The 25644-nt window shown below is 42.3% G+C and overlaps 3 protein-coding genes across 7 annotated transcripts in view; 2 read left to right on the top strand and 1 right to left on the bottom strand.

The window, feature by feature from the left end:
- LOC106808825 (probable RNA-binding protein 19) overlaps nucleotides 1-8898 on the bottom strand; it is a 15505-nt gene extending 6607 nt beyond the window's left edge. Inside the window, exons 1-8 of the mRNA XM_014811694.1 lie at nucleotides 8613-8898; nucleotides 4418-4600; nucleotides 4124-4262; nucleotides 2944-3111; nucleotides 2630-2728; nucleotides 2223-2290; nucleotides 1900-2106; nucleotides 761-1011 (exon numbers count right to left, since the gene is read on the bottom strand). Coding sequence (XP_014667180.1) covers nucleotides 761-1011; nucleotides 1900-2106; nucleotides 2223-2290; nucleotides 2630-2728; nucleotides 2944-3111; nucleotides 4124-4262; nucleotides 4418-4600; nucleotides 8613-8648 — 1151 coding nt within the window. The 5' untranslated portion in view covers nucleotides 8649-8898. The remainder of the gene's footprint in view (nucleotides 1-760; nucleotides 1012-1899; nucleotides 2107-2222; nucleotides 2291-2629; nucleotides 2729-2943; nucleotides 3112-4123; nucleotides 4263-4417; nucleotides 4601-8612) is intronic.
- A 275-nt stretch (nucleotides 8899-9173) lies between these two features.
- Nucleotides 9174-18905, top strand: LOC106808836 (kinesin-like protein KIF22). Of its 3 annotated transcripts, none has more exons than XM_014811717.1 (15): nucleotides 9174-9272; nucleotides 10441-10602; nucleotides 10853-10980; nucleotides 11145-11287; nucleotides 11673-11833; nucleotides 12230-12394; nucleotides 12661-12781; nucleotides 12965-13103; nucleotides 13316-13463; nucleotides 14153-14288; nucleotides 14988-15204; nucleotides 15696-15803; nucleotides 16439-16897; nucleotides 17318-17568; nucleotides 17803-18905. In XM_014811717.1, the coding sequence occupies exons 2-15, from the start codon at nucleotides 10466-10468 to the stop codon at nucleotides 17941-17943; spliced, it is 2454 nt and encodes an 817-aa protein (XP_014667203.1). In that variant the 5' UTR covers nucleotides 9174-9272; nucleotides 10441-10465; the 3' UTR covers nucleotides 17944-18905. The 3 variants fall into 3 exon arrangements, with proteins under 3 accessions (XP_014667203.1, XP_014667202.1, XP_014667204.1); XM_014811716.1 differs by having other exon boundaries at nucleotides 9220-9352; XM_014811718.1 differs by having other exon boundaries at nucleotides 9267-9339.
- Nucleotides 18906-21176: 2271 nt separating this feature from the next.
- Nucleotides 21177-25644, top strand: part of LOC106808835 (DEP domain-containing protein 5-like) — a 24284-nt gene continuing 19816 nt past the window's right edge. For all 3 annotated transcript variants that reach the window (XM_014811714.1, XM_014811715.1, XM_014811712.1), the window contains exons 1-6: nucleotides 21177-21241; nucleotides 22491-22578; nucleotides 23011-23060; nucleotides 23394-23563; nucleotides 23815-23934; nucleotides 24406-24546. In XM_014811714.1, the coding sequence (XP_014667200.1) occupies nucleotides 21199-21241; nucleotides 22491-22578; nucleotides 23011-23060; nucleotides 23394-23563; nucleotides 23815-23934; nucleotides 24406-24546 (612 nt within the window). In that variant the 5' untranslated portion in view covers nucleotides 21177-21198. The remainder of the gene's footprint in view (nucleotides 21242-22490; nucleotides 22579-23010; nucleotides 23061-23393; nucleotides 23564-23814; nucleotides 23935-24405; nucleotides 24547-25644) is intronic.

Genomic DNA, 25644 nt, shown 5'->3' with positions numbered 1-25644 from the left:
GAAACGCCGGCGCGAAAACAAAAAACGCGAGCCCAGTGTGCTCGCCAGAGTCGACGCAACTCCCGGCGCGTCAGGCGACGCCGTCCAGCAGCGCACCCCCTACCTTAGACACGCTGCGTCGAGCCCGCGTAGGCCTTCACTCGCGTGCTCGGCGCATCTCGATGAACGTCCAGAACGCGATCCCTGATGCGGCCGTCAGGTCCAGTCGACGGCACGCTGACCTTCGACAGACAGACGAAGGTCGCGATCATTGCCTCGACGATCGTCCACCGTCGTACGACGACGCCGAGTTTGTCGAGAGGAAACAGCCGGCCCACTCGGCGAGCCGCTCCGGCCAGCCATCGCTCCGCTGCGCCGCCGGCGCGCTCCCACGCCGCTCGCGGGTGCTTCCTGCTCTGGATGCGGCGTCTGGGAGTCCGGCGTCTTTCTCGGTGAAGAGAGAGAGAGAAGCGGTTTTAACGTCGCCAATCGAGCTGTTGTTCTGCGGACGTAGATAAATAGGAGTTGGCATTTTAACTTCAACAATCAAGCGTCGTTCTGGCCAGCGTAAAAAAAAATATGCAAGTTTTGCATGTTAACGTCAACAGAATGGCGTCGTTCTAGCATGCAGTGAGACGGCAGTTTGCATTTTAAATTTGTAACATCAACAATCGCGCATTGTTCCAGGCTGCAAAAAGGCTACAGGCATTATTCGCTACACGCGCGTCGAACACTACTTTTGCGGACGCTGCAAGCCGCGAATCGTCAGTCATCATCTCACCTGTCGTTCCGGAACAGCTCGACGTAGCGGCCGCCCAGGTAGAGCTTGTTCTTCAGCATCGCCGCGTCCGCGTCCTCACCGCTGCCGAAGCTCGCAAACGCCACGCCCATCGACGCCCGCCCCGCGCTCCTCGGTATGCGCACGCCCGTCGGCACTAGCGGCGCAAAGAACTCTCGCACGGCCTTCTCCTTGACCTTGAACGGGAGACCGCGCATCTTCACGCGGTACCTGTCGCGTGGAGGCGCTGCGACCTAGGGCAGGAAGCGGGGTCACGCTCTGTGTTATTCATTGTCGAGCAGTGGTTCTTAACCTTTTTTGAGTCATGGACCCTTTTGAGAATCTGGTGAAAGCTACGGGCCCATCCCCAGACAAATGCACATGTGATTACGGACTAAGGTGCAACTACGGTCCCCCTGAAGCCCATCCACTGACCCAAAAGGAGTCCGTGGACCACAGGTTAAAGGGATTATTGCGAGAATTTGCCAGTGTTTTCACCACTTTCATGATACCTACCGTTATTGCTTGAGTACCAGCAATTGTCTAGAGTAACAATAAAATGTCTTAGAACCTTCATATTCACCAAAAACTGCCAGTTTCGAACTAGTTTCGTAAACATTCGTTTTCTGTTATTTTGAACTAGGCGGAAGTGTGGATTAGCTTGTGGTGCCCCCGCTTATCTGCCATAGACAAAGCATGGCTCTCTCAAATCATGCACTTGTTTTCAATTAATCACCGACACAAATACAAGTTTACCAATTCTGCCATTAGGCATTGTCGCGACACTATAAAATGCATTGCTGTTACAGTGTGTTCATATCCAATTTTCTATGCTATAACTGCATAAAATCTTAGTATTTTTAATGTTGGTGTAATCAGTGATATTTTCGCTGTCAGGTGAGACTATATTCAGCTATATTTTGTTTTTCTGAGCAAAAATCTCGCAATAGTCATTTTAAGATCCCCTGGCATAGAGGTTATTGCATGTGGTCAGACGTCGTGCTCGCAGAATTCACACACTGCCTCAGGTGTAAACATTTGCATTCATTAGGGACAGAGGAACTGAAAGAAGCTAGTACAATATTCGTTTATCCAAGAGTGACTCTACCGTATCCTTGATGACAACGTTGGCAGTCAATCACCTGTTTCTGTGCGTCTTCTTTCGCGGTAGATTTTCCCAAAACTTTTGTTGATTTTCCTTCTACTTTCTTACTGCCAGCTTTCGAGAGAGTTGTAGATTCGCTTGTACTTTCGCTACTACTGTCATCACTACTGTTGCCACTGTCGGCTGTACTGTCACTGGCGTTGTCTTCAGCAGTTGACTTATCGATGGTTTTTGCCTTGAGATACTGTTGACATATGCACATTGAAAAAGTAGAAATTAGAAACAGGTGAGAATGGAGAATAGCTGCGTCAGTTTAGAACGAATAATTTATTCGTTGCCCATATGTTCTCCTGAACTTACCTCCAAGTCAGACATGGCTGTGTTGGACTTCTTTGATGACTGCTTTTTCTCCTCTACAACAGGTGGTTCTATAAATCATAAAAGCTAATGTCACTTGCCTGCCTATCATCCTACCTCAGATTGAAGCTTCTCTCCTTCTTTAGTATACACGATAACCAGCATAGATGACAAAAAACATTTTACTCGTGCAATAGGGAGCACCAACCTTTATTGTTATGCAATTCACGTGCGGTAATCGAGGGACCTAGTTATTAGTAAAATATCATGGAAGACGCTACTTCAATGAATTGTTCAAAGACACCTGCTAACTTGTACTAGATGTGGCACCTGTTATAAGAACATGCAGTGCCAGGAGAGTATCGATTTTATTCACGCAATACTTGATGACATCACTGCTCAGTGCTTACCCATCTCAACTTCTTCATCGTCTGATGATGTTGCACCATCGTACTGAAGCTGCTTTGTTGGATGTCTAGCCACTTCTGCAACACGATTTTCTGTAGATCCTGTAACAAAACAAACACATTTTGCTCACCTATGAACATACTTTAATCAGGGCTTAGCTCTCATGCAGTACTTTCACCTTATACATCTCTCCTACATGTTGAGACTGTCGTCCAATTACTGTTAATCGATTTATCTTCATTAAAATCAGTCTACATGTAGGACACTTTACAAACAATTCTATGCTTGGTTTATACAGATGCACTCTCAATGTTACCTGCATCATTGCTCCATACTGTCTTGCTCCCTGGCTTCCGCTGCGATTGAAGAAACTCGCTAAACGCTGGATCGTCTGCAACCGCATCCGGAATGGTTTCTTTCACAATCTTCTTCTTCTTCTTTTTCTTACTTGATGTGGCATCCTTACTGCTTCCTTCTTTCTTTGTTACCATGTAACATAGACAGATATTTAGGCATTTTGACATGCCCATAAAATCACAGTCCTCTCCAGTCTCTCTTTATTTAATTCTGAGTTGGTCTACAAATGCCTGAATGATTGATGAATGAATGAAAGATCGAAAGAATTAAAGGCATACTAGGCCCATTGATTATGCAATGTTGACGAATGCTAGAGTAACTGGCACCTTGTGTAGTTAATAAGTACATAACCTTACAACCAAATGCGTATTAGTTTGTCCAATATCATTGCTGGTTACTAAGAAATGTCTAATTGAAATCCGCAGTCCAAGAAACCAGTTGTTTACAGTTTCAAACCGCTGCCGGCGAAGCAGGTGTGATACATATTTATAGTGCACCGGACATTTTCGCACGCATGCTCGGCTGTACGCAATGCTATCATCAGTGATTTCGTAAACACGGACGCTCGTGATAAGGAACTTTTTGTCAGGCCTGTCCATGTGCGTCCGTGATTAGTACGTGTGTTTTACTCCTTTTCCATGTTTAGTCCGTGGCCGTGGTTACACCGCTGACACCTCCATTTCATCTGGCATCCAAAACATACGGTCTGCACAAATGTTTACATCATCGCTTGACTCCTGGATGATATTTACGGCACGTAAATGAATATCAACAACCGATTTCAAGTCTTGCGTGTAATTTAACCAGCAGTGATATTCGACAAACTAATACGCGTTTGGCTATAAGGTTATGTACTTATTAACTACACAAGGTGCCAGTTACTCTAGCATTCATCAACATTGCATAATCAATGGGCCTAGTATGCCTTTAATGAATGAAAGAAAGAATGAATAACCCAGTGAGTAAGAGATTAAGTGAGTGAGTGAAGGAATGAATGAATTACTAACTAAATCAGGAAATGTATGCATGCATAAATTAATAAACGAATAAACAAATGAATAAATGACTGAACCAGAGCCTGTATGAGATTAATTAGAAAACATTCCTAGCTGGCCTACAAAAAAAAACATTGCACCTTACCTTTTCCATAGTCTTTTCTTTCTTTGCATGTTCCTCTTTCTGCTTTTGAAGACTCGTCTGGTACGCAGAACTATCCACACTGTACTTGCTCCATGCCTTCGGCTTTGAATCGTCGCCAATAGCTTTTGCAAAATCGACCTGTGAGAAAAAAGTGAAATTGAATAGCAGGAACGTTAGTTTTGAATTGAAAGTTAATCAAGCATTGCCTCGCATCTTCCTATTTAATGTGCACCAGAACTGATGAAGCTAGTATAGCCGGTTCAACTAAATAAAAAATGAAAATCCTCACGTACTTGTATTCGCTTTGATCCAATGAAGGTTTCGTGAAAGTAAGTCTGCGATTTTTCTGCCAGGTCTGAAGATTCATATCCAACGAATCCAAAATTTCTAAAGCGTCCATCCTTCGTGTACTTTAGACAGCAATCAGTCAGATGGCCAAACCTTGAAAATGTCTCACGAAACTGTTCCTCACCGATCTGTAAAAGCATTTATGTGAATGAAATATGATGACGCCTAATTATACTCTTATTATGGAAAAACAAAATATATGTGTGGTTACCGTTACATGCCGAAAAAAAATAGGGTAGGTAGGTAGGGAAAACATTTTATTTTCTTGAAATATTTTATTTACGAACCATGTCCGAAGGATGTGCGTTGTGCCTTCTGAAGCAGCAATTCATTTTTTATATTTTTTTATTTTTTATATTTTTTTTACATTTTTTTGACTTTAAAGAAAATTGACAATAAAATGTATAGGGTCGCTGGGAATAAACAGGGTCGTTCGGGAAACCGTAACCACACCTATATTTTGTTTTGGCCTTATGTAAAAACAGAGGGCAGAATGTAATTCAATAATAATTTTAATAACTTTATGCTCTGTATAGCAGCTTCTGATAGATTTGAAATCTACCATGCATGCACCACAGAGCGCATGGCATATTACACTATGTTCAATAATTTTGTTGGGGTGAAACTATAGTTCATTTACTGATCTTTCTTGGAACGTTCTCATAAGTCTATCATATACACTGCTGCTCTCAGGCACCGTTTGGGCCAGAATTCTGCCTCCGATGATCCGCCACTAAGCTTGCGTGCGAAGTTTAAACCTTAGACGTGGATATTCCTTTGAGCATCAGAAACGCGTTCAGTTGACATTCTTTCCGACCATCGGAAACTGGTTGTTCAGAGATTTATTCAAGCATCTTAAAGTATCGGAAGCTTTGTTTGCACTATATAGGTGTCGATATTCAGTGTTCGAAATAAGGAAAAACCTTTAATTGTAATTAATTGCCTCAGCCCTCAAACAAACGCCAAAAAGGGGCTTCAACGAACGACGGCTGTCGTAACTCCAGCCACTTATATTAATTTTTACTTACAACTTACAATAAGATTTAATAATAATAAATAGGTAATGCTTTGCCAGCACCCACAATTGGGTTGTTACTATAACTAAAGCCGTGCGCACAAGTGGCGATTTTAATCGCCACGTGAGCGCCCGACTTAATCAATAACTTATTCAGTCATTTGGATTAAAATAGTATTACAATTACAAATTATTGATATTATCAGGAGTAGATAATAGGGAAGGAGTGTGATTTCAATAAACAAGGGAAATTCGTCATTTACTAGCCTTAGAATACCTACGATTTACTACGCGTAACTCAACCAACTTGAGCTCAAATCGTACACAGTATACATTCGCCTAGCATCGTGCGAAATCGTTTCCTCATATACACCCGCAATCTGGAGATACAGACTAAAACATACGACACAATTTTCCATTATGTTGCCAGCAAACTGAATGTGTAAACCGCCTAACTCAAAACAAAAGGCAGCTGTAAATAGGTCAACGATTAGCTCAGCGAGCCACACCGCATCGCCGAGGACGCAAGAGTCGTTAGTAGCTGCCTATTGTTTCGAGTTAGGTGGTTTACACATTCAGTTTGCTGGCAACATAATGGAAAATCGTGTCGTACGTTTTAGTCTGTATCTCCGGATTGCGGGTGTATACAAGGAAACGATTTCGCACGACGCTAGGCGAATGTACTGTGTACGATTTGAGATCAAGTTGGTTGAGTTACGCGTAGTAAATCTTAGGTATTCTAATGCTAGCCGCACACTATCCGACCCGAGCGCGATCGGGAGGCTTACGTCTGGCTCGGGAGGCTTAAGTTTGGCTCGGGAGGTCATTTTGGCCCGATTCGAATTTTGAATCAGAAGCGTATAGTGTGCGAGGGCTTACGACGCGACTCGGATAGTGTGCGTGGCCATCCGACCCGCTCGGCGAGCGCTGAAGAAAATTGACCAATCACAGAGCAGCGCCAAGGGAACCGCATTCGGTAAAAATGGCGGGGAAACACTTCCGACCCTTAGTACACGCTAAATCCGCTTGGAACGCCACGAGAGTGCCATGGTTTGCGCCAACTTTGAGTCGGACAGTGTGCGGGGGCCTCCCGATCGATCGGGAGCGGGTGGTATAGTGTGCGGGGGCTTAGTGCTGTGCACAGTGCAAAATCGGATAGTGCGCGGCTAGCATTAGGCTAGTAAATGACGAATTTCCCTTGTTTATTGAAGTCACACTCCTTCCGGGCCTATTACCTACTTCTGAAGTTCTGATATTATGACTTTATGTATATAAATTTGACCATAAATAATACAAACACGTGTTTGTATATGTCTATGCCTAAGGCTATGCCTATGGCTATGTTATTATTATGTTATTGTTATTTATGGATTATGTTAGGATGATGTTTATTACTGGACATGCTATCTATCCTTGAGCCCTATGGTTTGACCCTTCAAGTTGCTCACGAACTCACTACTGACACTAGTCTGTAGTCACTACTGACGCTCATAGGGTCTATGTCACCCAGGGTACTGCCAGAACGTACCCTGGGTACGGTCCGGTATACCGGAACGTACCCTGGTAACTATCTGATATGGTTAGGGTTAGGGTTAGGGTTAGGGTTAGTGTTAGGGTTAGGGAGTAGGCGTCTCCCTAGACTCGTTAGTGGAGTAGGCGAGGTACGGTCCGGCATATTAGATAGTACCCGCAGAGCATATAAATCACGCTGATTTATATGCTCTGGTACCAGGGTACGTTCTGGTATACCGGACCGTACCCAGGGTACATTCCGGCAGTACCCTGGGGGACATAGACCCTCTCAGCACTACTGACACTAGTAGTAGTACTAGTAGCAGTAGATACAATAATGTAACCCAAACCCAGGAGGATAGGGTTACAAAGCGTCCCTATCCTTTTGTGTGGAGGAAATTCAGTGAACCCCCAAAAATTCGAAGTGACAAGCGGCGGATATTTCGAGCGCCATTTTTGTTGACCTGTGACGTACTTCGGTTTGAAGAGCGGATTCACCGACCAATCGGAGGGCGCTGCATTTGCCGATCGCTATGCGCATTGGGAATGCGTACGTCACATGTCAACAGAAATGGCGCTCTAAATATCCGCCGTTTGTCACTTCAAATTTTTGTAACAGGTTATATTAGTTTAATACAGAGTATTGTGATACATAGTAAGTTCCAAGATAGCGGAGAAAGGTTTGTGTTGAGAATAAACCCAGTTTGGAAGTTCTAGTCTTTGAAAACGCACCAGCAAACCGCCCTGAGTGATTTACTCAGGGGGTTCCCTGAATTTCCTCCACACAAAAGGATAGGGACGCTTTGTAACCCTATCCTCCTGGGTTTGGGTTACATTATTGTATCTTTACTAGTAGTAGTAGTAGTACTACTACTACTACTACTAGTAGTAGTACTAGTACTAGTACTAGTATAGATACAATAATGTAACCCAAACCCAAGAGGATAGGGTTACAAAGTCTCCCTATCTTTTTCTGCGGAGGAATGCCCGAGTGAATCACTCGGGCCGGTTTGCTGGTGCAGTTTCAGATACTAGAACTTCCAAACTGGGTTTATTCTCAACACGAACCTTTCTCCGCTATTCGGGAACTTACTATGTATTGCAATACTCTGTATTAAACTAATATAACCTGTTACAAAAATTCGAAGTGACGAGCGGCGAATATACTGAGCGCCATTTTTGTTGACCTGTGACGTACTTCGGTTTGAAGAGTGGATTCACCGACCAATCGGAGGGCGCTGCGTTTGCTGATCGCTATGCGCATTGGGAGATGCGTACGTCACAGGTCAACAGAAATGGCGCTCAGTATATTCGCCGCTCGTCACTTCGAATTTTTGTAACAGGTTATATTAGTTTAATACAGAGTATTGCGATACATTGTAAGTTCCCGAATAGCGGAGAAAGGTTCGTGTTGAGAATAAACCCAGTTTGGAAGTTCTAGTCTCTGAAAACGCACCAGCAAACCGGCCCGAGTGATTCACTCGGGCATTCCTCCGCAGAAAAGGATAGGGAGACTTTGTAACCCTATCCTCTTGGGTTTGGGTTACATTATTGTATCTAGTACTAGTAGTAGTAGTAGTACTAGTAGTACTAGTAGTACTACGTCTAATTACCTCATCCGGCAAGTTCTTGATAATTAGCCTGGACATGACGAAAAGCGATTGCGCAAACCCTTACGGGAATCTTTCAACCGCAAATTTGGCCAATACAATTTCTAGGCAATCAATTTAGGCATCAACATGACACACGCGCTTTCTCGAAGTCACCGAACACTCGACTTGCTAACTGCATGTTTTACGTCACGTGGTAGCGGCGAATAGATGGGTTCCTTTTCTCTTTGTAAGTTTAAAGAAAACGAAGAAATCAGCTTGAGAAACCGTCTAGAGACTCGTTTCCAAGATGGCAGCGTCCACAACTTTATTCTGTTAATTTATACTAACATTTTTTTCAATATTATTGCCATTATGCCATCTATTTAATTAGCAAATTGCAAATTCGAGGCTTTTTCTACTGCCAACCGCTCTGTCTATTTGATCAACTTTGTCACTTTCATCTTCCTGCAGAACTTCTGTGAAGTAAAACTTCGCTTTTTGGTTTATGTTAGTGGCGCCCTCACATCAACCAACAGAGCAGTCAAATTTGTGATTGCTGATTGGTGCAAGCACACCAACGTCATTTCGGTGGCAAAATTCAACCGTCCATCTTAGGAAGAAAACAAAACACCTAGGTATAGGCCCTAGTGTACACGTCTACAGCAAGTGTAAGCAAAGCAGGTAATTTGAATGTTGGTAAATTTGACCTTAGTCTTAGACAATTTCCAACGCGAACACAAGATTAAAGGTGTGAAATTTTGGTAGGTGTACAGCTACTACTACTAGTAGTAGTAGTAGTACTATTACTAACACTAACTGCTCGTACTCGTAGCCTCTGTTACAGAGAAATACAGAGTCTGTATAGGGGGGCCTACTGTAGTGTAGGGTACTAGAGTAGGGAAGGTCAATTAAGTTGATTCAAAACCTCGAGTTCCCTCCGATTGGAAAAAAGGCTCATTTATTTATTACCACAGTTTTTAGTGTGGTTTTTATTACCAGTTAAGGTCGTGGATCTTTCCTTGCTTCAAATTATCGCCCAATATCTTTGACTTTTCTTTCAGTCTTTTGCTCTAGTCTAAGTCTAAGTCTAAGTCTAAGTCTAAGTCTAAGTCTAAGTCTAAGGTAAGGAGTAAGGACTAAGGTACGTAGCTCCAAGAAGGGTTAGAATACCCGTATAGACAATCCGTCGCACAGCCTGGTCGGGCTAAGTCTAAGGAATTTGAGCATATACTATAGTAATGCTGGGTAGTCTTATTTCTCTGTTTAATATGAGCCATTTCATGCATGCATGGTCAACAACAAATATCAACATATGATATGTCACATCACGTTATCTGGGACAGAATTATTCGGTCTAGTCGCATCAGTGATCACTGTCGCGTCATGCATCAACATGCTATGGTTTTCGACATGGTTTTTCTACAGTTACCCATTCAATCAATGGCAAATGTCTTCATGATTGGACATTAAGATTTAAGTCTTGCCAAGTCTCAAGAGGTTGGCCCGGCTGGTTCCTCATGATCAAACTTGCATGGTTACTTAGGTTTGGATATTAATTACCACAGCAAGGCACTTGGAATGTATCAATAGTAAAATGATGGTAAATAAATACGAAATGTATAATATTAGTGTTATTTTGTTGCTGGCCTCCGTGACTACGACGACTATACCGACTTATATATAGTTCCCTGACCGATCACTAACTGCCTGACTGCAGTGACAATAAATCTACCTTGCATTGGTATCAGGTTTCCTATCTGCAGTAAATGCGTTAACTGCGGAAAAACCCCTAATGTCAGTTCAGTGCTAATGTTGCTATGTAATTGTATGTGTCTATTCTGTGGTGTAGGCAGGCTCTCTCCGTTTGAGTTGCCATGGAACTCAAGCCTGTGAATGTGGTGGTACGCATCAGGCCAGCGTTCAACACAAAACCACTGGCTTTGCAGTGGACGGGCGAATCATCTCTGGAGATGTTAAGCCACCGAAATACTGAGGAAAGTATCAAATACAGGTACGACTGTTTCCATACCTAATTATGTGTACTAACCACTTGATATTTACAGAATTAAAAAGGTATCTTCGATGATCTTGACAATTGAATCTTGAAGCCGTATTTTATTTGGGAGAATTCCACTATACAACTTCTGCAATTTTGTGTGTGTGTGGCAGGGTGGGGGTGGGGGGTTATATAAAATCAGTGGTTGTTATACAATGTTAGAGATCCACAATGAGTTAATCAGGTGTTAATTTTTTACCATCAGTTTCTCAAGGGTATTTCACCCAGAAAGCACACAGGCCAGCGTATATGAGACAGCAATTAAGCCCCTGGTGGCAAACATCACCAACGGACAGAATGCGAGTGTTTTGGCATATGGACAGACCGGTGCAGGTAAACATGCAATAGTTTGATATAGTCACAACTAGGTATTTAGCCAGTCGGGTATAGGCAAGAAGGCCAACTGGTAGTGGTATAGACAATCATTTTTTATTACGAATTGAAAATAATGGTAGACAATCACTTTTTATTACGAACTGAAAATAATTGCATTTCAGGAAAGACATATACCATGATGGGTAGTCCAGACAATGTTGGTATTGTGCCAAGATCCTTGCAGACCATATTTCAGCTGATAGAAAAGCAACCCAGTGCAAAATTCACAGTGAAGGTTTCCTACTTGGAGATTTACCAAGAGAAGGTGCGTCAAATGAGAGCTGTTGATTAAAACAACGGTTGAATTGCAATGGCACTTATAACAAGTCAACACATTTTAGTATATTTGACTTTTAAAGTTTTGAAATGCATCTGCACTGCGTATAAGAACTTGCCATGCGTGAATGGTGCCATTTGAACCTCTGTAGTGTATATTGCCACTGGTTCTTACATTAGATATTTTCCAATTGACACGCATGTATGCACGATCACATACACACATATATGCTGCGTAGTCTGTACGCTTCCACTTAGTTATTTCTTGTTCACTTCACATCCTGTGTAGGTCCACCAGCTATCTTGCTTATCAATGTTTACAGACACTCATGAATAGTGTTTAATACTACTAGCAAGCTTGTTTCCTCACACAGGTTCATGATCTGCTTGCACAAGCAGACAAGACTCGACCTCAGCAAGACCTGCCTATCCGCCAAACACCGAGCAAGGACATTCTCATTCCGACTCTCGCAGAGAAGGTCATTTCATCGCCTGAAGAGTTTCGCGGGCAGTTTGCAGAGGCAATGTCTATGCGGTGAGTGAAGTTTGTCTTGCTGAGACTCAACAGTTAGCAGCACCCCAAGAAACGTTGGAGTTGAAGAGCCCAGTCACCTTCTCCAGTATTTTCGTTTCATTTTATTAGAAGTAGATAATAGGGACTATTATTACCTATTATCTAATTCTGATTTTATCTTTAACTGCCCAGGTCTTTGAAGTGGTCATTGTTACTTGGTATGGTGTTGGGTCTTTTAAACAGTAGCATTATAGATTATGCATTGTGAATTATGCATTATGGATTATGGATAATCATTAGAGACTGGCATTCATTATGTATACTTATGCGTCCTTTACATTACGTGTGATGATATCTTGTACATGTGAAAATAATCGTCACTCCGCCTGAAGATGGTTTGTTGACTATTTCACACAGGCACGTCGGAGCAACCCTGCTGAACGAGAGATCAAGTAGAAGTCACGTTATCGTTCTCGTCAAGGTTGTGCGTGAGGAAAACAATCGCCGCCTTAGTGGGAAACTCTACCTGGTGGATTTGGCGGGCAGCGAGGATAATAGGCGCACGGGAAATGCTGGAATTAGGTGAGGGCATCGGCATCTTTATTTTGATAAGCTATGCTTGTGCTTCATTGTAACCAGTTTAGTGAGAATTCAGGTCTTGAACATCTAGATAAGGGACTGGTGCTTAGGCTGGGCTTTTGTCCAAGTAGGAAGGAGCTGGATACTTGACAACATGTGGGTTTCGATAGCTGTTAAATTGGCTTGTCGTGTAACGTTTTGAGCTCTATCTTTCTCTCTCTCTCTCTCTCTCTCTCTCTATCTATCTATCTCTCTCGCTCTCTCTGCAGGCTGAAGGAATCTGGAAGCATCAACACGTCGCTGTTTTACCTCGGACAAGTTGTCGACGCTCTCAACAACCGGAATCCGGCTGTTCCATACAGGAGCAGTAAGCTCACCCGACTCCTTCAGGTAAAATGAATGCTAACTGTCAAAACTAACTGCCTGCGGAGGAACTGGCACATTGTTTTTGCTGTCAGTCACCAACTAGCTACTGATGTTAAAATCTGTATCTAGTGTTGATGTTTTATATATCTAGTGGAGGATACGATCCTTCTTAGCTTGTATATGAATTCTATGTTTGTTCTGTTATAGGACTCGTTGGGAGGCAACAGCAATGCTTGTATCATCTCTTGCATCTGCCCAGAAGAGTGCAATTATTTCGATACACTGCGGGCCTTGAAATTTGCCTCCAAAATAGAACGAGTGAAAAACCCGGTCAAGATTAACGAAGGTCTGTAATTTTGTACTGAATAACCCTGAATTCTCATTTTATTCTTTTTTATTGGTTGTTTACCACTATTCCACAGCCACTGCTTTCCACTACATCGCCATTAGATTTCCCGACGTCTTGAACAACTTATTTCTCTATATACGTGAAAATATCTTTACTTAAATTTTTATTTTTAAGTTTAATTATTATTTAATTTGCATTTTTACTTATAGTTGTCATCGAGGATCCCGATACAACTGTTATTGAGGAGAAGATCACTTCGTCTGTGGAGACTGAAACTATGAAATCAAGTTCGATTCCTGTTCCTACACTGATCGAGAATGTGAACCGTCATGTGCCAGCAATTCCACATGGCTTGAGGTGTGACGATGGTTGCCATTACATTCTTACGTGTCTGGAATTTCCTGACTCCGTGTTATATAATGGCTATCATGCCTGTTATCAGGAGTGGCTAATCATAGATATAGTAAATAATAATAGAAATCTATAATTATCCACTCCTGCTGTTATGTGTTGTGATATCAATACTATGAAGAGATGATTAGATTACATGTTGCTATGGCACCATGTATCTTAGGTGTGTACCCCTTGTTATGATGGCATCGTGTAACTTGTAGTTGTATCTCACAACTATCTGTCGAGATATGACTACTATGAAGAGATTAGATAATTCAGCTACATGTTGCTACGGCACCATGTATCTTAGGTGTGTACCCCTTGTTATGATGGCATCGTGTAACTTGTAGTTGTATCTCACAACTATCTGTCGACATATCACTACTATGAAGAGATTAGATAATTTAGCTACATGTTGCTATGGCACCATGTATCTTAGGTATGCACCCCTTGTTATGATGGCATCTTGTGACTTGGCTGTATATTATCCATGATACGCTCACATGACTTCTTTGTATATTGGCATGGTGTGCTCAAGTAATTCGGCTGTAGTGCCATTGCATGTTCGCGTACCTCGCGTGCGTCATGCTGTTGCATGCCGCCGTTGCATGCTGTCGTCGACAATAACTCGATGTCTCCACTTATCGCTGCAGTCCGGCCCTGCGTGTTCTCGATGAGCAGCTCACAAAGAAGTTTGCTGAGCTGGAGAGCAAACTGATCAGCCACATGCACAGCGAGGCGTCCATGCTGCTAGAAGAGAGCATCATGGTCGATCGCACCTTCATGCAGGTGCGCTCTATGTAATGTCTCCGTAAGTCGGTGCGACGGTTTTAAGGCGAGTACTTTGTCATGCCGGATTTATTACTCTATCGGCCAAGCACTCCCGACAGTTAGGTGCGTCCCGTAACATTCGGGAAACTCAGCCGATTTTGTCTAGCCGGATTACAATCGTGACTATGTCGTGACAGATTCTGCTGTATCGGATCAAAATCGCAACAATTTCCTGTGTTGTCTGGATGGTGTCCTGTGGATCGGGACGCTGTCGTGATGAACGGGCATGATCTGGAGAAATCCATCCTTGTCATCGTCTTTTGTCAGCGTCGGTTCATTGTCGGGTCACTGTCTGATCTCTATCGGATCGCATTCGGGAGAATCGGGACGCTGTCGGGACAAATTTGGTCGTTTTTTACCATGCATGCGAAAGATGCAAATCGGATCAGAATCGGATTAAGAACTGGAGAATCGGGACGAATTCGGCTGGAAACGGCTTAATCGGGACGCTTCCTGAACAATATCTGATTGTTGTCGTGATTAAATAAATGTTTTTACAAATTTTTAATAAAGTTTGAATTTCCCGCCACGAATTACAGGATCTTGATCAGACTTTTGACAAATTTTAATCGGGAATGGTCCTATCAAGGACGGCAGTAAAAATCCTGAATGTGTGACTGAGCCTTGATCACCTTTCGTTTGACATTTTCATCGCAGCGGCAGCTGGAGTCGAGTAGGCTTCACCTCACCCAGCTTCGCGACACAACACGTCGCTCGCTGATGCTGCCGTGTCACACCAGTGGCGCCCTCCCTCCGCCAAACTTCGAGGACAGAGACGCGCTGCTTGACTCCACACTGGACGAGCAATCCGATAGAGCAGGCACCAGCGAGGGGAGTAGGGATGCTTCTGGTCAAAGCAGCCCTGTGCTGAACGGTAATATTATTAGAGTAGAACGCACGTACTCGTTCAATCAATCCTTCCCGAAAATTTTATCCACATCTCGAGAGAGTGCAAGCAGGATGACCTGAACATTAGGAAGTAGAAACAGGTACATCCGGCTTTGCCTTTTCACGCGGCCGATCTGCACAAGCCCCGTAAACAGCCCGTCTCCAGTGTCCACGGGGCTTTTTCTTCGGCCCCGTCAAATTTTGAGATTTCAAGAATCGAGAACGAAAGTCGAATTGAGAAAGAACATCGGTTGTTATAAATTTATATAGCAAATAGTAGTATATGAGGGGCAGTAAGGTGGGAGGCGGGAGTAAGCATAGTATTAATACATATGAATGTAACAGAGGTTTTATTACATAATTCATCAGTTTAAAAAAAAATCAGCCTCGTCAAGTAAATGACGGGGCCGTTTGTTAGGCCCCATGGTTTTTCCAGACGGCGAAGCCTGGTACATGTCTAGTTTATTTCTTTCGCAGACATGACGACAACGAGCAGGAAGCGTTATTTTCCGTCCGTGTTGGGTGAGAGAAGTGATGCATCGCCTGAGCTTGCCACTCTTAGTCACGCACTGCATCTAACTGATGGTAGGTAACTTCTTTCGCTCATGAACATACACTCCAGCTTTGCCCTAATATGTTGAGGGTTGCGAGGAAAGGGTGAATAATGTAATGCAAGTGCTTAAGGTGTAAGGTGATTGCATCATCGTGAATAGTAAAAGTAAAAAAATATTTCCACTTTTTCACAACATGTAAGTAAATCTGTTTACGTTTTATGGTTAAATTGCTGCATTATACTTCCTATTTTACTATATTGTTTGATGTAAACATACACTCGTGACTCATACATAGCCCATAGCAAGCAATTAATGTCAGGATCATAATATCAAATCGTCGAGGTTTTTTGGATTTTTAACTAGTTGAGAAACAATCTTATCAGGTAAGAATTTGAGGATACATTTAGTTCCGTTAGTGCTTACTTTTAATGTAAAAAAAATGGCAACAAAAATTTACAAATATACACCATAGAAAATTCGTGACGTAGTCAATTTAAATGCTAGCTGTCAGGTGCTATTCTTGGCTGTAATTTTCTACAAATAATCGCGGGAAAATTCTGTCGTGAAGTGCACTTATGTCGTGCATTATGTATCTGCTTTTATTGTAATGTGTGAATCTGCCATGCAAGCAAATGCTGACGTCGCCATTGCTCCTTCTTTACATAGTGAGCATTTGCGACAATGTCGCAGAGACATCTGAGAGCAAGCCGTCATCCTCCACCATGGAACGCCAGGCTCTAGAACCAACTACTGGGAAGCGTGGATCTTCAACCATGGGTCTCACGACTTTAGAGCCAGCTGTTCAGAGACGTAGGTCTTCCACCATGGAGCTCAGTAGTCTAGAGCCAGCTGTCGGGAGACGTAGGTCTTCAACCATCGATCTCAGGACTTCAGAGCCACCAGCTGTTCGAAGACGTAGGTCTTCCACCATAGAGCTCAGGAATCTAGAGCCACCAGCTGCTGGAAGGCGTAGATCTTCTGCCCTGCCCGTCAACAATCAGGATGAGTGTCATGAGAATAGGCGTACACTACGACCACGCCGTCCATCCCTGCAAAGCTCGGCTCTTAACATTATCGCCGAGAAGCCGAGCGTTCAACTCCAGGAGCCACTGAAGCCGAAAAATGGTAATTGCGGTAAATGTAAGCGTTGCTGGATGCACGCAGTTGAACATACGAGTGCAGCTTACAAAGGAGAGCATCAGCGTGGGCTACTCATCGTGTAACCTTGCTAGGATGGATTAGATTTGTTTTAATAATTGTACCCCCCTACTTTCGAGTGAGGGCGCAGTTTGAAAAGCAGTCGTAGCAGATTAAATGCTATCCCGAAAGTTTGCCATGCCATGTTATTCACAGATCATTTATGTCAATACTAGCAAAAGGAACTAGTGCTTAGTGTCTGTGGCCAAGAGACAGTGTCAACTAAATAGTTGGTCATCGCTAGCAGAAGCAGAGATCTTGCCAGTTGAGGTGGATCTCGTCGTGGCAGCTAAGGCCCGTTCCGTCTTGATTGTTCTAAGAGATTTTTCCACGTTCTTCTTCACGCAGCGACAAAGCGCGTAGCAGTTGCCGAGCAGTTGCGTGCCAGTAGCGACGACTACCAGCGACGTCGCCGCGCCGCCATCTTGAAACTTCTGAATTCCGGCTCGGTGCGCAGACTGTGCACGCTGCAGACGCTTGGCCAGAAGAGGGCGCAAATGGTGTTCGATTACCGCGAGTACAAGGGACCGTTTCGACGCGTCGAGGACCTGGCTCGCGTGCCTGGCTTCGCCAAGTCGTTCTACCGGCGATTCGCCAAGGTAGTTGAGCGTGGAAAGTTTGCAAAAAATTTGCGCATTTCGTCGCGAGCCCGGGCTGCATTAATAGATCATTCTCGTAGTTCAGATTAATTTTTTTGCAGATTCTCTGTGCGAGCTTGAACAGGTTTTTGTTAACCATGCTTATTTTTTGTCTCAATCTGTCCATTTTACTGCATTGCGTTGTCATTTTCGCACGTGAGCGCAGCGCTGATGTATCTCGCTTTTTTTCCACAGAGCAACTTGTTATTGGCTGAGGATCCATCATCAGACTCGGAGCAGGAGAACCTATACGACATCGCTGAAGAGTCGGATGACACGTTCAGACGACCAGAGGTTAAAGCGTCAAAGAAACAACGCATCACATGTGCATTTTGAAATTGCGTTATCGATTTATTCCAAGGGTAAATCTCATTATGCCAGCTGCTGGGGTTATTCGGCAATTAATGGGGCGCTTGTACTAGTGAGCTTACTGAGGAATTCGCGAGTAGTGATAATAGTATGTGGTAAGCTAGAGGTCTATCAGGGTTAATCTACTAGTACTACTACTAGATCTATTAGTCTACCAACCTTATGAACTCATTGAATGAGTTAAGCTAGAGGTTTTATTGTAGATATCATATATTGTTCTTCATTGATATCAGGATAACTTAGTCTACTGTTGTAGTCATCTTAAAAGAATTGGTTAGGGCATATGTATAGCCTGCTCTATGTATTGTTAATGTAGTCGAGTCAGAACAGCTTAAACATATATGTTAAATACATAATTCGAGTGTTGGACGCCATATTTTTTTCCGCGTGAATTGAAACTCATGTAAATAGATCTCTACGAAATTGAAATCATGAAGCCATACATATATGTTTGAGAGAGGTGCACTTATTATCGTTTGTAACCAAGAGGTCCTATTAATTGTCACACTAAGATGGCTCTTTATATCGTATCGATGTGAGGTGTAGGGATTAGAATGCTTTATTAAAACGCCATGTGATCATGTGCACACATCAAATTAACAGAAATACTGTAACAATACTCATGTGCTAAGCTAAGAGCTCATATACCAACCAGCTATATAACAGGTTGCTGTTATCTTTTTGGGTGAAAACTCGGCTAAGATATGGGCTTGAACTTGGGATGAAAGACCATGATACATTTTGCATAACTTCTCTGTGCAAAATATTTCACGGTAGTTCTTACAATATATGAGTACAGTGTACCTTGCATTGCAGGAATTTGGTAGTAGTATTCTCACTATATTTTTCTTCGATTCTTTGATATGTGTACCTGGAAATGTATTGTATATATTTTAATTTGTAATAGACATGAGCCATTTCTACACGTGTGTGTTTGTTTATTTGTATATTCTTTCTCTGTTTCCAAAATATTGTTCTGTTAGTCCGACCAATGTTAGTCAGCTGAGTCAGGTGCGATAGAGCAAATGCACTCAACAGATACAAATGCATACAACAGATACTGCTCCTGCTCTCATGCATAACTCACATTAATTATCAATGTCCTGGTGGCAATGAGAGTTTGTCGTGGGTTTAGGTAAATCTACACACGTAGGATATTGAATTGGCATGACGATCGCTATCAAATCTTTTCAGTGTGTTAACCAAGTGCTGATCCTGAGCCAGAGGACATTTTCATAAAATCATTAACATGTGTTCTATACAGAATGAATGAAACATAACATGTTAATGATAAAACGCAGATTATTCATCATGATCATAGACGATTTAGAAGTCAGTGCAAATGGATGTAAGGATATCTACCCGGGTATGTGAACACAGGGCCGGATTTTAAACTGGGCAAGCTAGGGTCTCCACATATTCCATGAAAACAAAATTGTAAGAAAAAATGTAGGCTGACCTGAACGACACGCTCGTATCAATCAAAACCTTATTGCGCGCGTTTTACGTCATACATACGCAAGCCATATTGTATTTGTTTGTGAGTGGTGGAAACAGCTAACTGGGAGTTTTCCTGCCATTGCTCAGCACACGTCGGCAGACAAACATCTAAAATCTCAGGTCATTCATCTCAACGTCGATTTTCTTGCTTGCTTATTCAGATTCTTTCTAGTTGAAAAAATAATTTACTTTATGGATGACTGTAGTTTTTAGTATTCTAAGGTAGGGTGGTCATCTACTACTAAAGGTTGCCAAGGGCCCTCCACATGTCTAAATCCGGCCCTGCCTAGGGCGCTCTCCTAATTATACACACAGGTCTACTGATAACAATTTATTACAGAGACCTATGCTGAGATACGCTCTGACCATATTAAATGCAATTTCAGCACAAAATATAACTCCTCTGGTGAGATATTGCGTATGCTGTAAAGCAGTAACGTAGCCAGGTTGTGTACTGACTGGTTTATGGAGCGGAGACCTTACATGGAAGGTCTTCCTCCTATTTCTTAAATTATGTCAACTAATGGAATGGTATCATATAAATCGATGCTAGGGTAACTCCTCTTCATTTTAAATGCATAATCTTTGTAAAATACGATTTCTCTCGGGAGATATTGCGCATGCGCGCGCACCGTGGTAGGCGTGCAGTGCCGTCTGAGGCAAACTTCATAATATAGCTTGCTGAGGGGGAGAGGGGATGGGAGACTGAGGAAAGGCGGAGCATGCGCGCGCACCGTGTTAGGCGTGCAGTGCCGTCTGAGGCAGACTTCATAATATAGCTTGCTGAGGGGGAGAGGAGATGGGAGACTGAGGAAAGGCGGCATGGAAGATAGCTGGGGGCGGTAGAAGAAGAAGGAGGCTGAGCGAGGGACAGGGGAGGCAAGGAGAAGGACGCGAGGGCATAAAGTAGGTGTTTTGTATCCTACATGCTAGGGCGCTCTCCTAATTATAAACACAGGTCTACTGATAAAAGTTTATTCGGGAAATCTATGCTGAAATACCCCCTAACCATTTTAAATGCATATTCATCACAAAATATAATCCTCTGGTGAGATATTGCGCATGTGCCAACACAGTAACGTAGCCAGATTGTGTAATGACTGGTATATGCAGCCGGCACCTTACATGTAAGGTCTGCTTCCTATTTCATAAGTGAGGTCTACTGATGGAATATTATTATAGAAATCTATGCTGGGATAACCCCTCTTCATTTTAAATTCATAATTTTGACAAAATGTTATTCTGCTCGGGAGATATTGCGCATGCGCGACCACCGTTTCAGACGTGCAGTACGGCCTAAATAAAAGTACGTAATATAGCTTGCTGCGGGAGAGAGGGGTGGGAGACTGGGGGAATATGACAGGGATGACAGCCGAGAGGCAGTGGAAGAAGGAGGCTGAGCGTGCGACAAGGGAGACAAGGGGAAGGGCGGGCGGGGATGAAGTAGTAGTTTTGCGTTCTACTGGTTAGGGGCAGTGAACATGTTCAATTAGAGAGGGAAAACCTGGCCGTCTCCTTGCACTAGTGTGTAGGTGATTTACCGATACAATGTGGGTCCTGCAAAAACAATTTTGAGTCGATTTTATTCAGAAAGGACGTGTATCGAAATAGTATGTTAGCGGGTCGCATTAGAGCGTTGAGATTTCAAGTGAGCGTGAAATTATCCGAGAGATGGCGCTGTAATCACACAGTTTGTGTTTACCAAAAACCTCAGCCAAAAACATGAAGTTGTACAAGTTACTCGTTCATCAACGAAACTTCAGTGGTGCGTTCCTAATTAATCGACGTGGCAGCGATAAAATGCAATGAAGATAATGATTTGTACTGTGTGTTAAACGTTGCCTTTTAGGTTATATTGAAAAGAAGCCAATAACATCAGGGCCGTGGGCTGAGCCATTTGGTTAGGGTTAGGGTTAGGATTAGGGTTAGGGAGTAGGGCGTAGGCGACTCCCTAAGACTCGTTTAGTGGAGTAAGCGAGGTACGGTCCGGCATATTAGATAGTACCAGGGTACGTTCCGGCGTACCCGCGGGGACATAGACCCTCTCAGCGTTAGTTAGATTTCTATGGGCTGAGCAAATCCGGGGGGGGGGCAGTGCGCGGATCCAGGATTTCAAGGAGGGAGTTGAGAACAGGTGGGGGTCTGGCGGGTCCTCCCACAGAAAATTTTGAAAATGTAGAATCGCAGGAGATGGTATTGAGCCACTTACAGCCTTCGTTCTGACTACGACAATTCTCTTTTGAAAAAATTTATTAATTTTTTTATTTTGCTCCAAAATCTAAGGGGGGCAGCTGCCCCCTTTGCCTGGTTGACCCCCCCCCCCCCCCCCCGCAGGCTACGGCCCTGAACATGGTCACACGATCATTCTAACATAATCATAATACAGCATGATACTTATAGTTATACCGGTATAGTTAATTATACTAAGCAACAGTAAACTTCTCACCATATGTCACTTGATCATTGATGTGAGTAATATAGTAAATAAACAATAGCGGTTAGATAAAAAGCGGTTGCAGCCTAAATGATTACCTTACATTACAAGCCCGTCTGACATGTGCGACCATGTGCACGATGATTCGGATGAACAGCTGTGGTGCGCTGGTTACTGGTTTAAGTTGTAATTTTGAAAGTACGACGGATAGGTTATAATAAGTTATATCCACTTTCGCCAGGATTCTGAAGATGCTCTAGTTGTTGTTTTATGCGCTGCGGGTTCTAGGCTATACTGTACCCAGAAAAGCTGCAGTTGAAGTGATCTTTACACGCACGGAAATGGAGTAAAGGTCCCGTACACATGCACAGAAAGACGCACATACGCACGCACGCACACACACACACACACACACACACACACACACACACACACACACACACACACACACACACACACACATGCGTGCGCTTGGTATGCAAATTGTTACCTATTTTGTAACCTATCCAGTAATGCTGTTGAAATATTCTGTACTATAGAACAAAATCTAAGTCAATTTCTTGTACTTATTCATTTTCAGATAATGATCTTCTTATCAATCCAAAAGAGTTTCCCCATGTAAAGCTGGGTGATGTTGTTGAAATTTATCATCCTGAGGATGAGTATAGGTAATATGTTTAAACTGAACTGTGTATCATATCTGTTTACATAAATATGGTTCATATTGTACTTGTTATTATTTTTATATCTAGAGTTCGCGAGATAGAAATTAAAGTTGTTATGTAAATTCTTAAAAGTGGTAAAATAAATGTACGCATACAGAAAGGTGAGACGAAAATATTTCAATACCAAGTATATATAATACCAAGACCACCAAAATAGTGGTCACACCACCACCACCACCACCACCATCTTATACATGGTCAGGTTTGTAATTCCTCTTTTTGTTCACATACATTATTAGAGATACGTTAATTGTATCTGAGATATGCATAAAATGTTTTTAAGCAATTAAGGTCATTTATGGTAGAGTACGTAACATTTTTCGACTTGTTTTAGATATATGTACAGTATTGATATAGGGTGTTTTTTTGTTTCAGTCGCCTTCTTCTTCAGGTGACATGTCTTAGTGAGGACTTGCAGCAGAAAGGTGTCGTTACTGTTAAATATCCAGACTTCATATTTACATGTTTATTTCAATTAATTATACGCTTTCTAATGACATTCTCCTTCAGTGTACACCTAATTTAGACACTCACACCTTGAAGTTGTACTGTACTGGTATCTAATTCATAGCATCTGGATTCAGTGACAACTAGCAGTCAGGAATCGATCGTCTTGTTTGAATGTTTAATTTATATGAAATCTACATTAAGATGCCAGTGTCATTTATCAGATTAATTGGTGCGCTCGTAACAGGACTGGATTTGTTGCACGTAAAATGCACGTGCGCATTATAAATATGGTTATTGGTGTTTTTCAGACTGCATTAGTACGGACCAGTCTATTGCCAGCGTTTTCCAACTGCGAACTTATAAGGATGTGTATGTGAATGTTGTCAACCCAAATGATGTAGCCTTGAATCTAGTTGAGCTGGTATTTAAAGATCAATACCTCACTAGGTCTGAAATGTGGGCAGTAAAAAAGTACTTGGTATGTAATTTATTTGAGCATGTTTATAATATAATAACTATCAGTTTCAGTTTCAATTCAAGTATGAAAATTCAGCGTAAACATTCCTTATTTAGTACGTTTCCTTTTAAAATCGATGGGCAACGTATAATAATATTAATAAAAGTAAAGTTTAAAAAACCTTCACTACATAATTCTTTTACATAGTTGATTTCCAGTGCAACCGGTTTATTATTTTGCTTTTTAATCGTGCATGGATTTTTCTTTCTCAGACTGGTTCCTGTGCATATCTGACACGGAAAGTCAACTATGGCTCAATGCGTGTGCAAGTGGACGAGATGTGGGCTCGGGGTGACCAGGTTGCTTGTGGCGTCATCACAGAAGACACAAAGGTGGCTCAATGCGTCATATAATGCTACGTTAGTTTATTCATTCTCACGTGATCACACGCCTGCATGTCTGAATGAGGCACAGTCCATTTCTAACATCGATAATGATAATGCTCACAAATTGTGATCTACAATGCTAAAGAGAATGCCAAATGTGTGTGTGGCTTGGCTGGATTCATCATCAGCCCTTCCTTGGAGTTTTATCATAACTAGGTTGATGTTTGAGATCAAGGATAGTTTGGGACCCCCACAATGTTTTTGCTTATGTGCTAAGCTAATCTGGGGTGCTAAACTAGGCTTGGGCCAATGTTCGTGGGGCTTCTTAATGCCTACATAACATATTACCTCAATGTGATAGTCCTGTGTTCGTTGTTAGAGCTTCACTAGAGCTTAAAGTGATTACATCGCCATAAATGGTAAAAATAAAATGAAAAAATTTCTACTTTTTCACAAAATATAATGTTTTCTTTGCAGCTGGTCTTTCGGTCGGTGACGGCAATGATTTACCTGTTCATCCAGATTAGCTCTGAGATGTGGGAGTTTGACACAAATGGCGATCTCTATTTTGAAAAGGCTGTGAATGGATTTCTCTCTGAACTTGTGGAGAAGTGGAAGGTGAAACCAATTTAAGAAACGTGCATATGATAGTTCAGTTTAATGCCGCTACTTTATTCTGCGCAATGTTTGTATGGTTTACATCATTATCGTATATATAATCAATGAACAGGTTTATATATCATATTAAGTGAACTGTTTATGGATGCTAGTACATAGAAATATAGATATTTGGATAGAACTCAACTAATAATTATACTGGCTATATCGTACTAACTATATACGTATACTCATAAATATATTATATATTATAACAATAGTATAAAAAGGTTGATGTAAACCATACAAACATTGGCGACAATAACAGTGAGCATGGCATTAAAACTTGAAACTAGCATATGCACTGTTTCTGAAATTAGCGTTGCACCTTTCCACTTCTCCAGACAGAGTCAGTAGTGACAAATCGCACTATCAGCCTTCAAGTAGACGATCGCACCAGGTTCGTGTCGAAACTTGCCAATGTCAGAGACTCAATCTGGCATGAAACCATGCGATAAAATACGGAACCAGTGCCGTCAGCGACCGCGACAACGGTACAGTGCAAACGAACATAACTAGCGAGATTTACTCTTAGGTGAAAACTCTAACAACGAACACAGACGTATCACGTTGAGGTCCGGGATAGGTAACCAAATTTGTAACATTTTCGTTGCCAGGTTTTATTCTTAAAAGTAAAGAACTAACGGGGACTAAACGTATCCTCACAATCTTACCTCGAATAAGACGGTCCGAATCTTCTCAGTAGTCAAAATACCAAAACATCATAAACTGGGACGCATTTGATTGATTGGTTCCTCGACAGTGAATTGCTTGCTATGAGGCTACAATGTACCATACGTGAGGTAGATGTGATGTATTTGCAATCGGACACAAATATAGCTAAAATGGACAGGACTAATGACAGCAATTCTAAGCATAAAAGTGCAACGAATTACAGATTGATATTTATGCTATGGACAGAATAGAAACACATGATAGAAATTTTTTCATCTTTATTTTTACCATTTTCGGCGTAGGTATCATCTTTAAGCTCTAGTGAAGGCACTCTACATAGCCTGAACACAGGACTATCACATTGACGGTATAATGTTAGTAGCG

This window comes from Priapulus caudatus, unplaced genomic scaffold (assembly GCF_000485595.1).
Source record: "Priapulus caudatus unplaced genomic scaffold, Priapulus_caudatus-5.0.1 Scaffold308, whole genome shotgun sequence".
NCBI lineage: Eukaryota > Metazoa > Priapulida > Priapulimorpha > Priapulimorphida > Priapulidae > Priapulus > Priapulus caudatus.
This window is presented reverse-complemented; position numbering and strand designations above follow the sequence as displayed.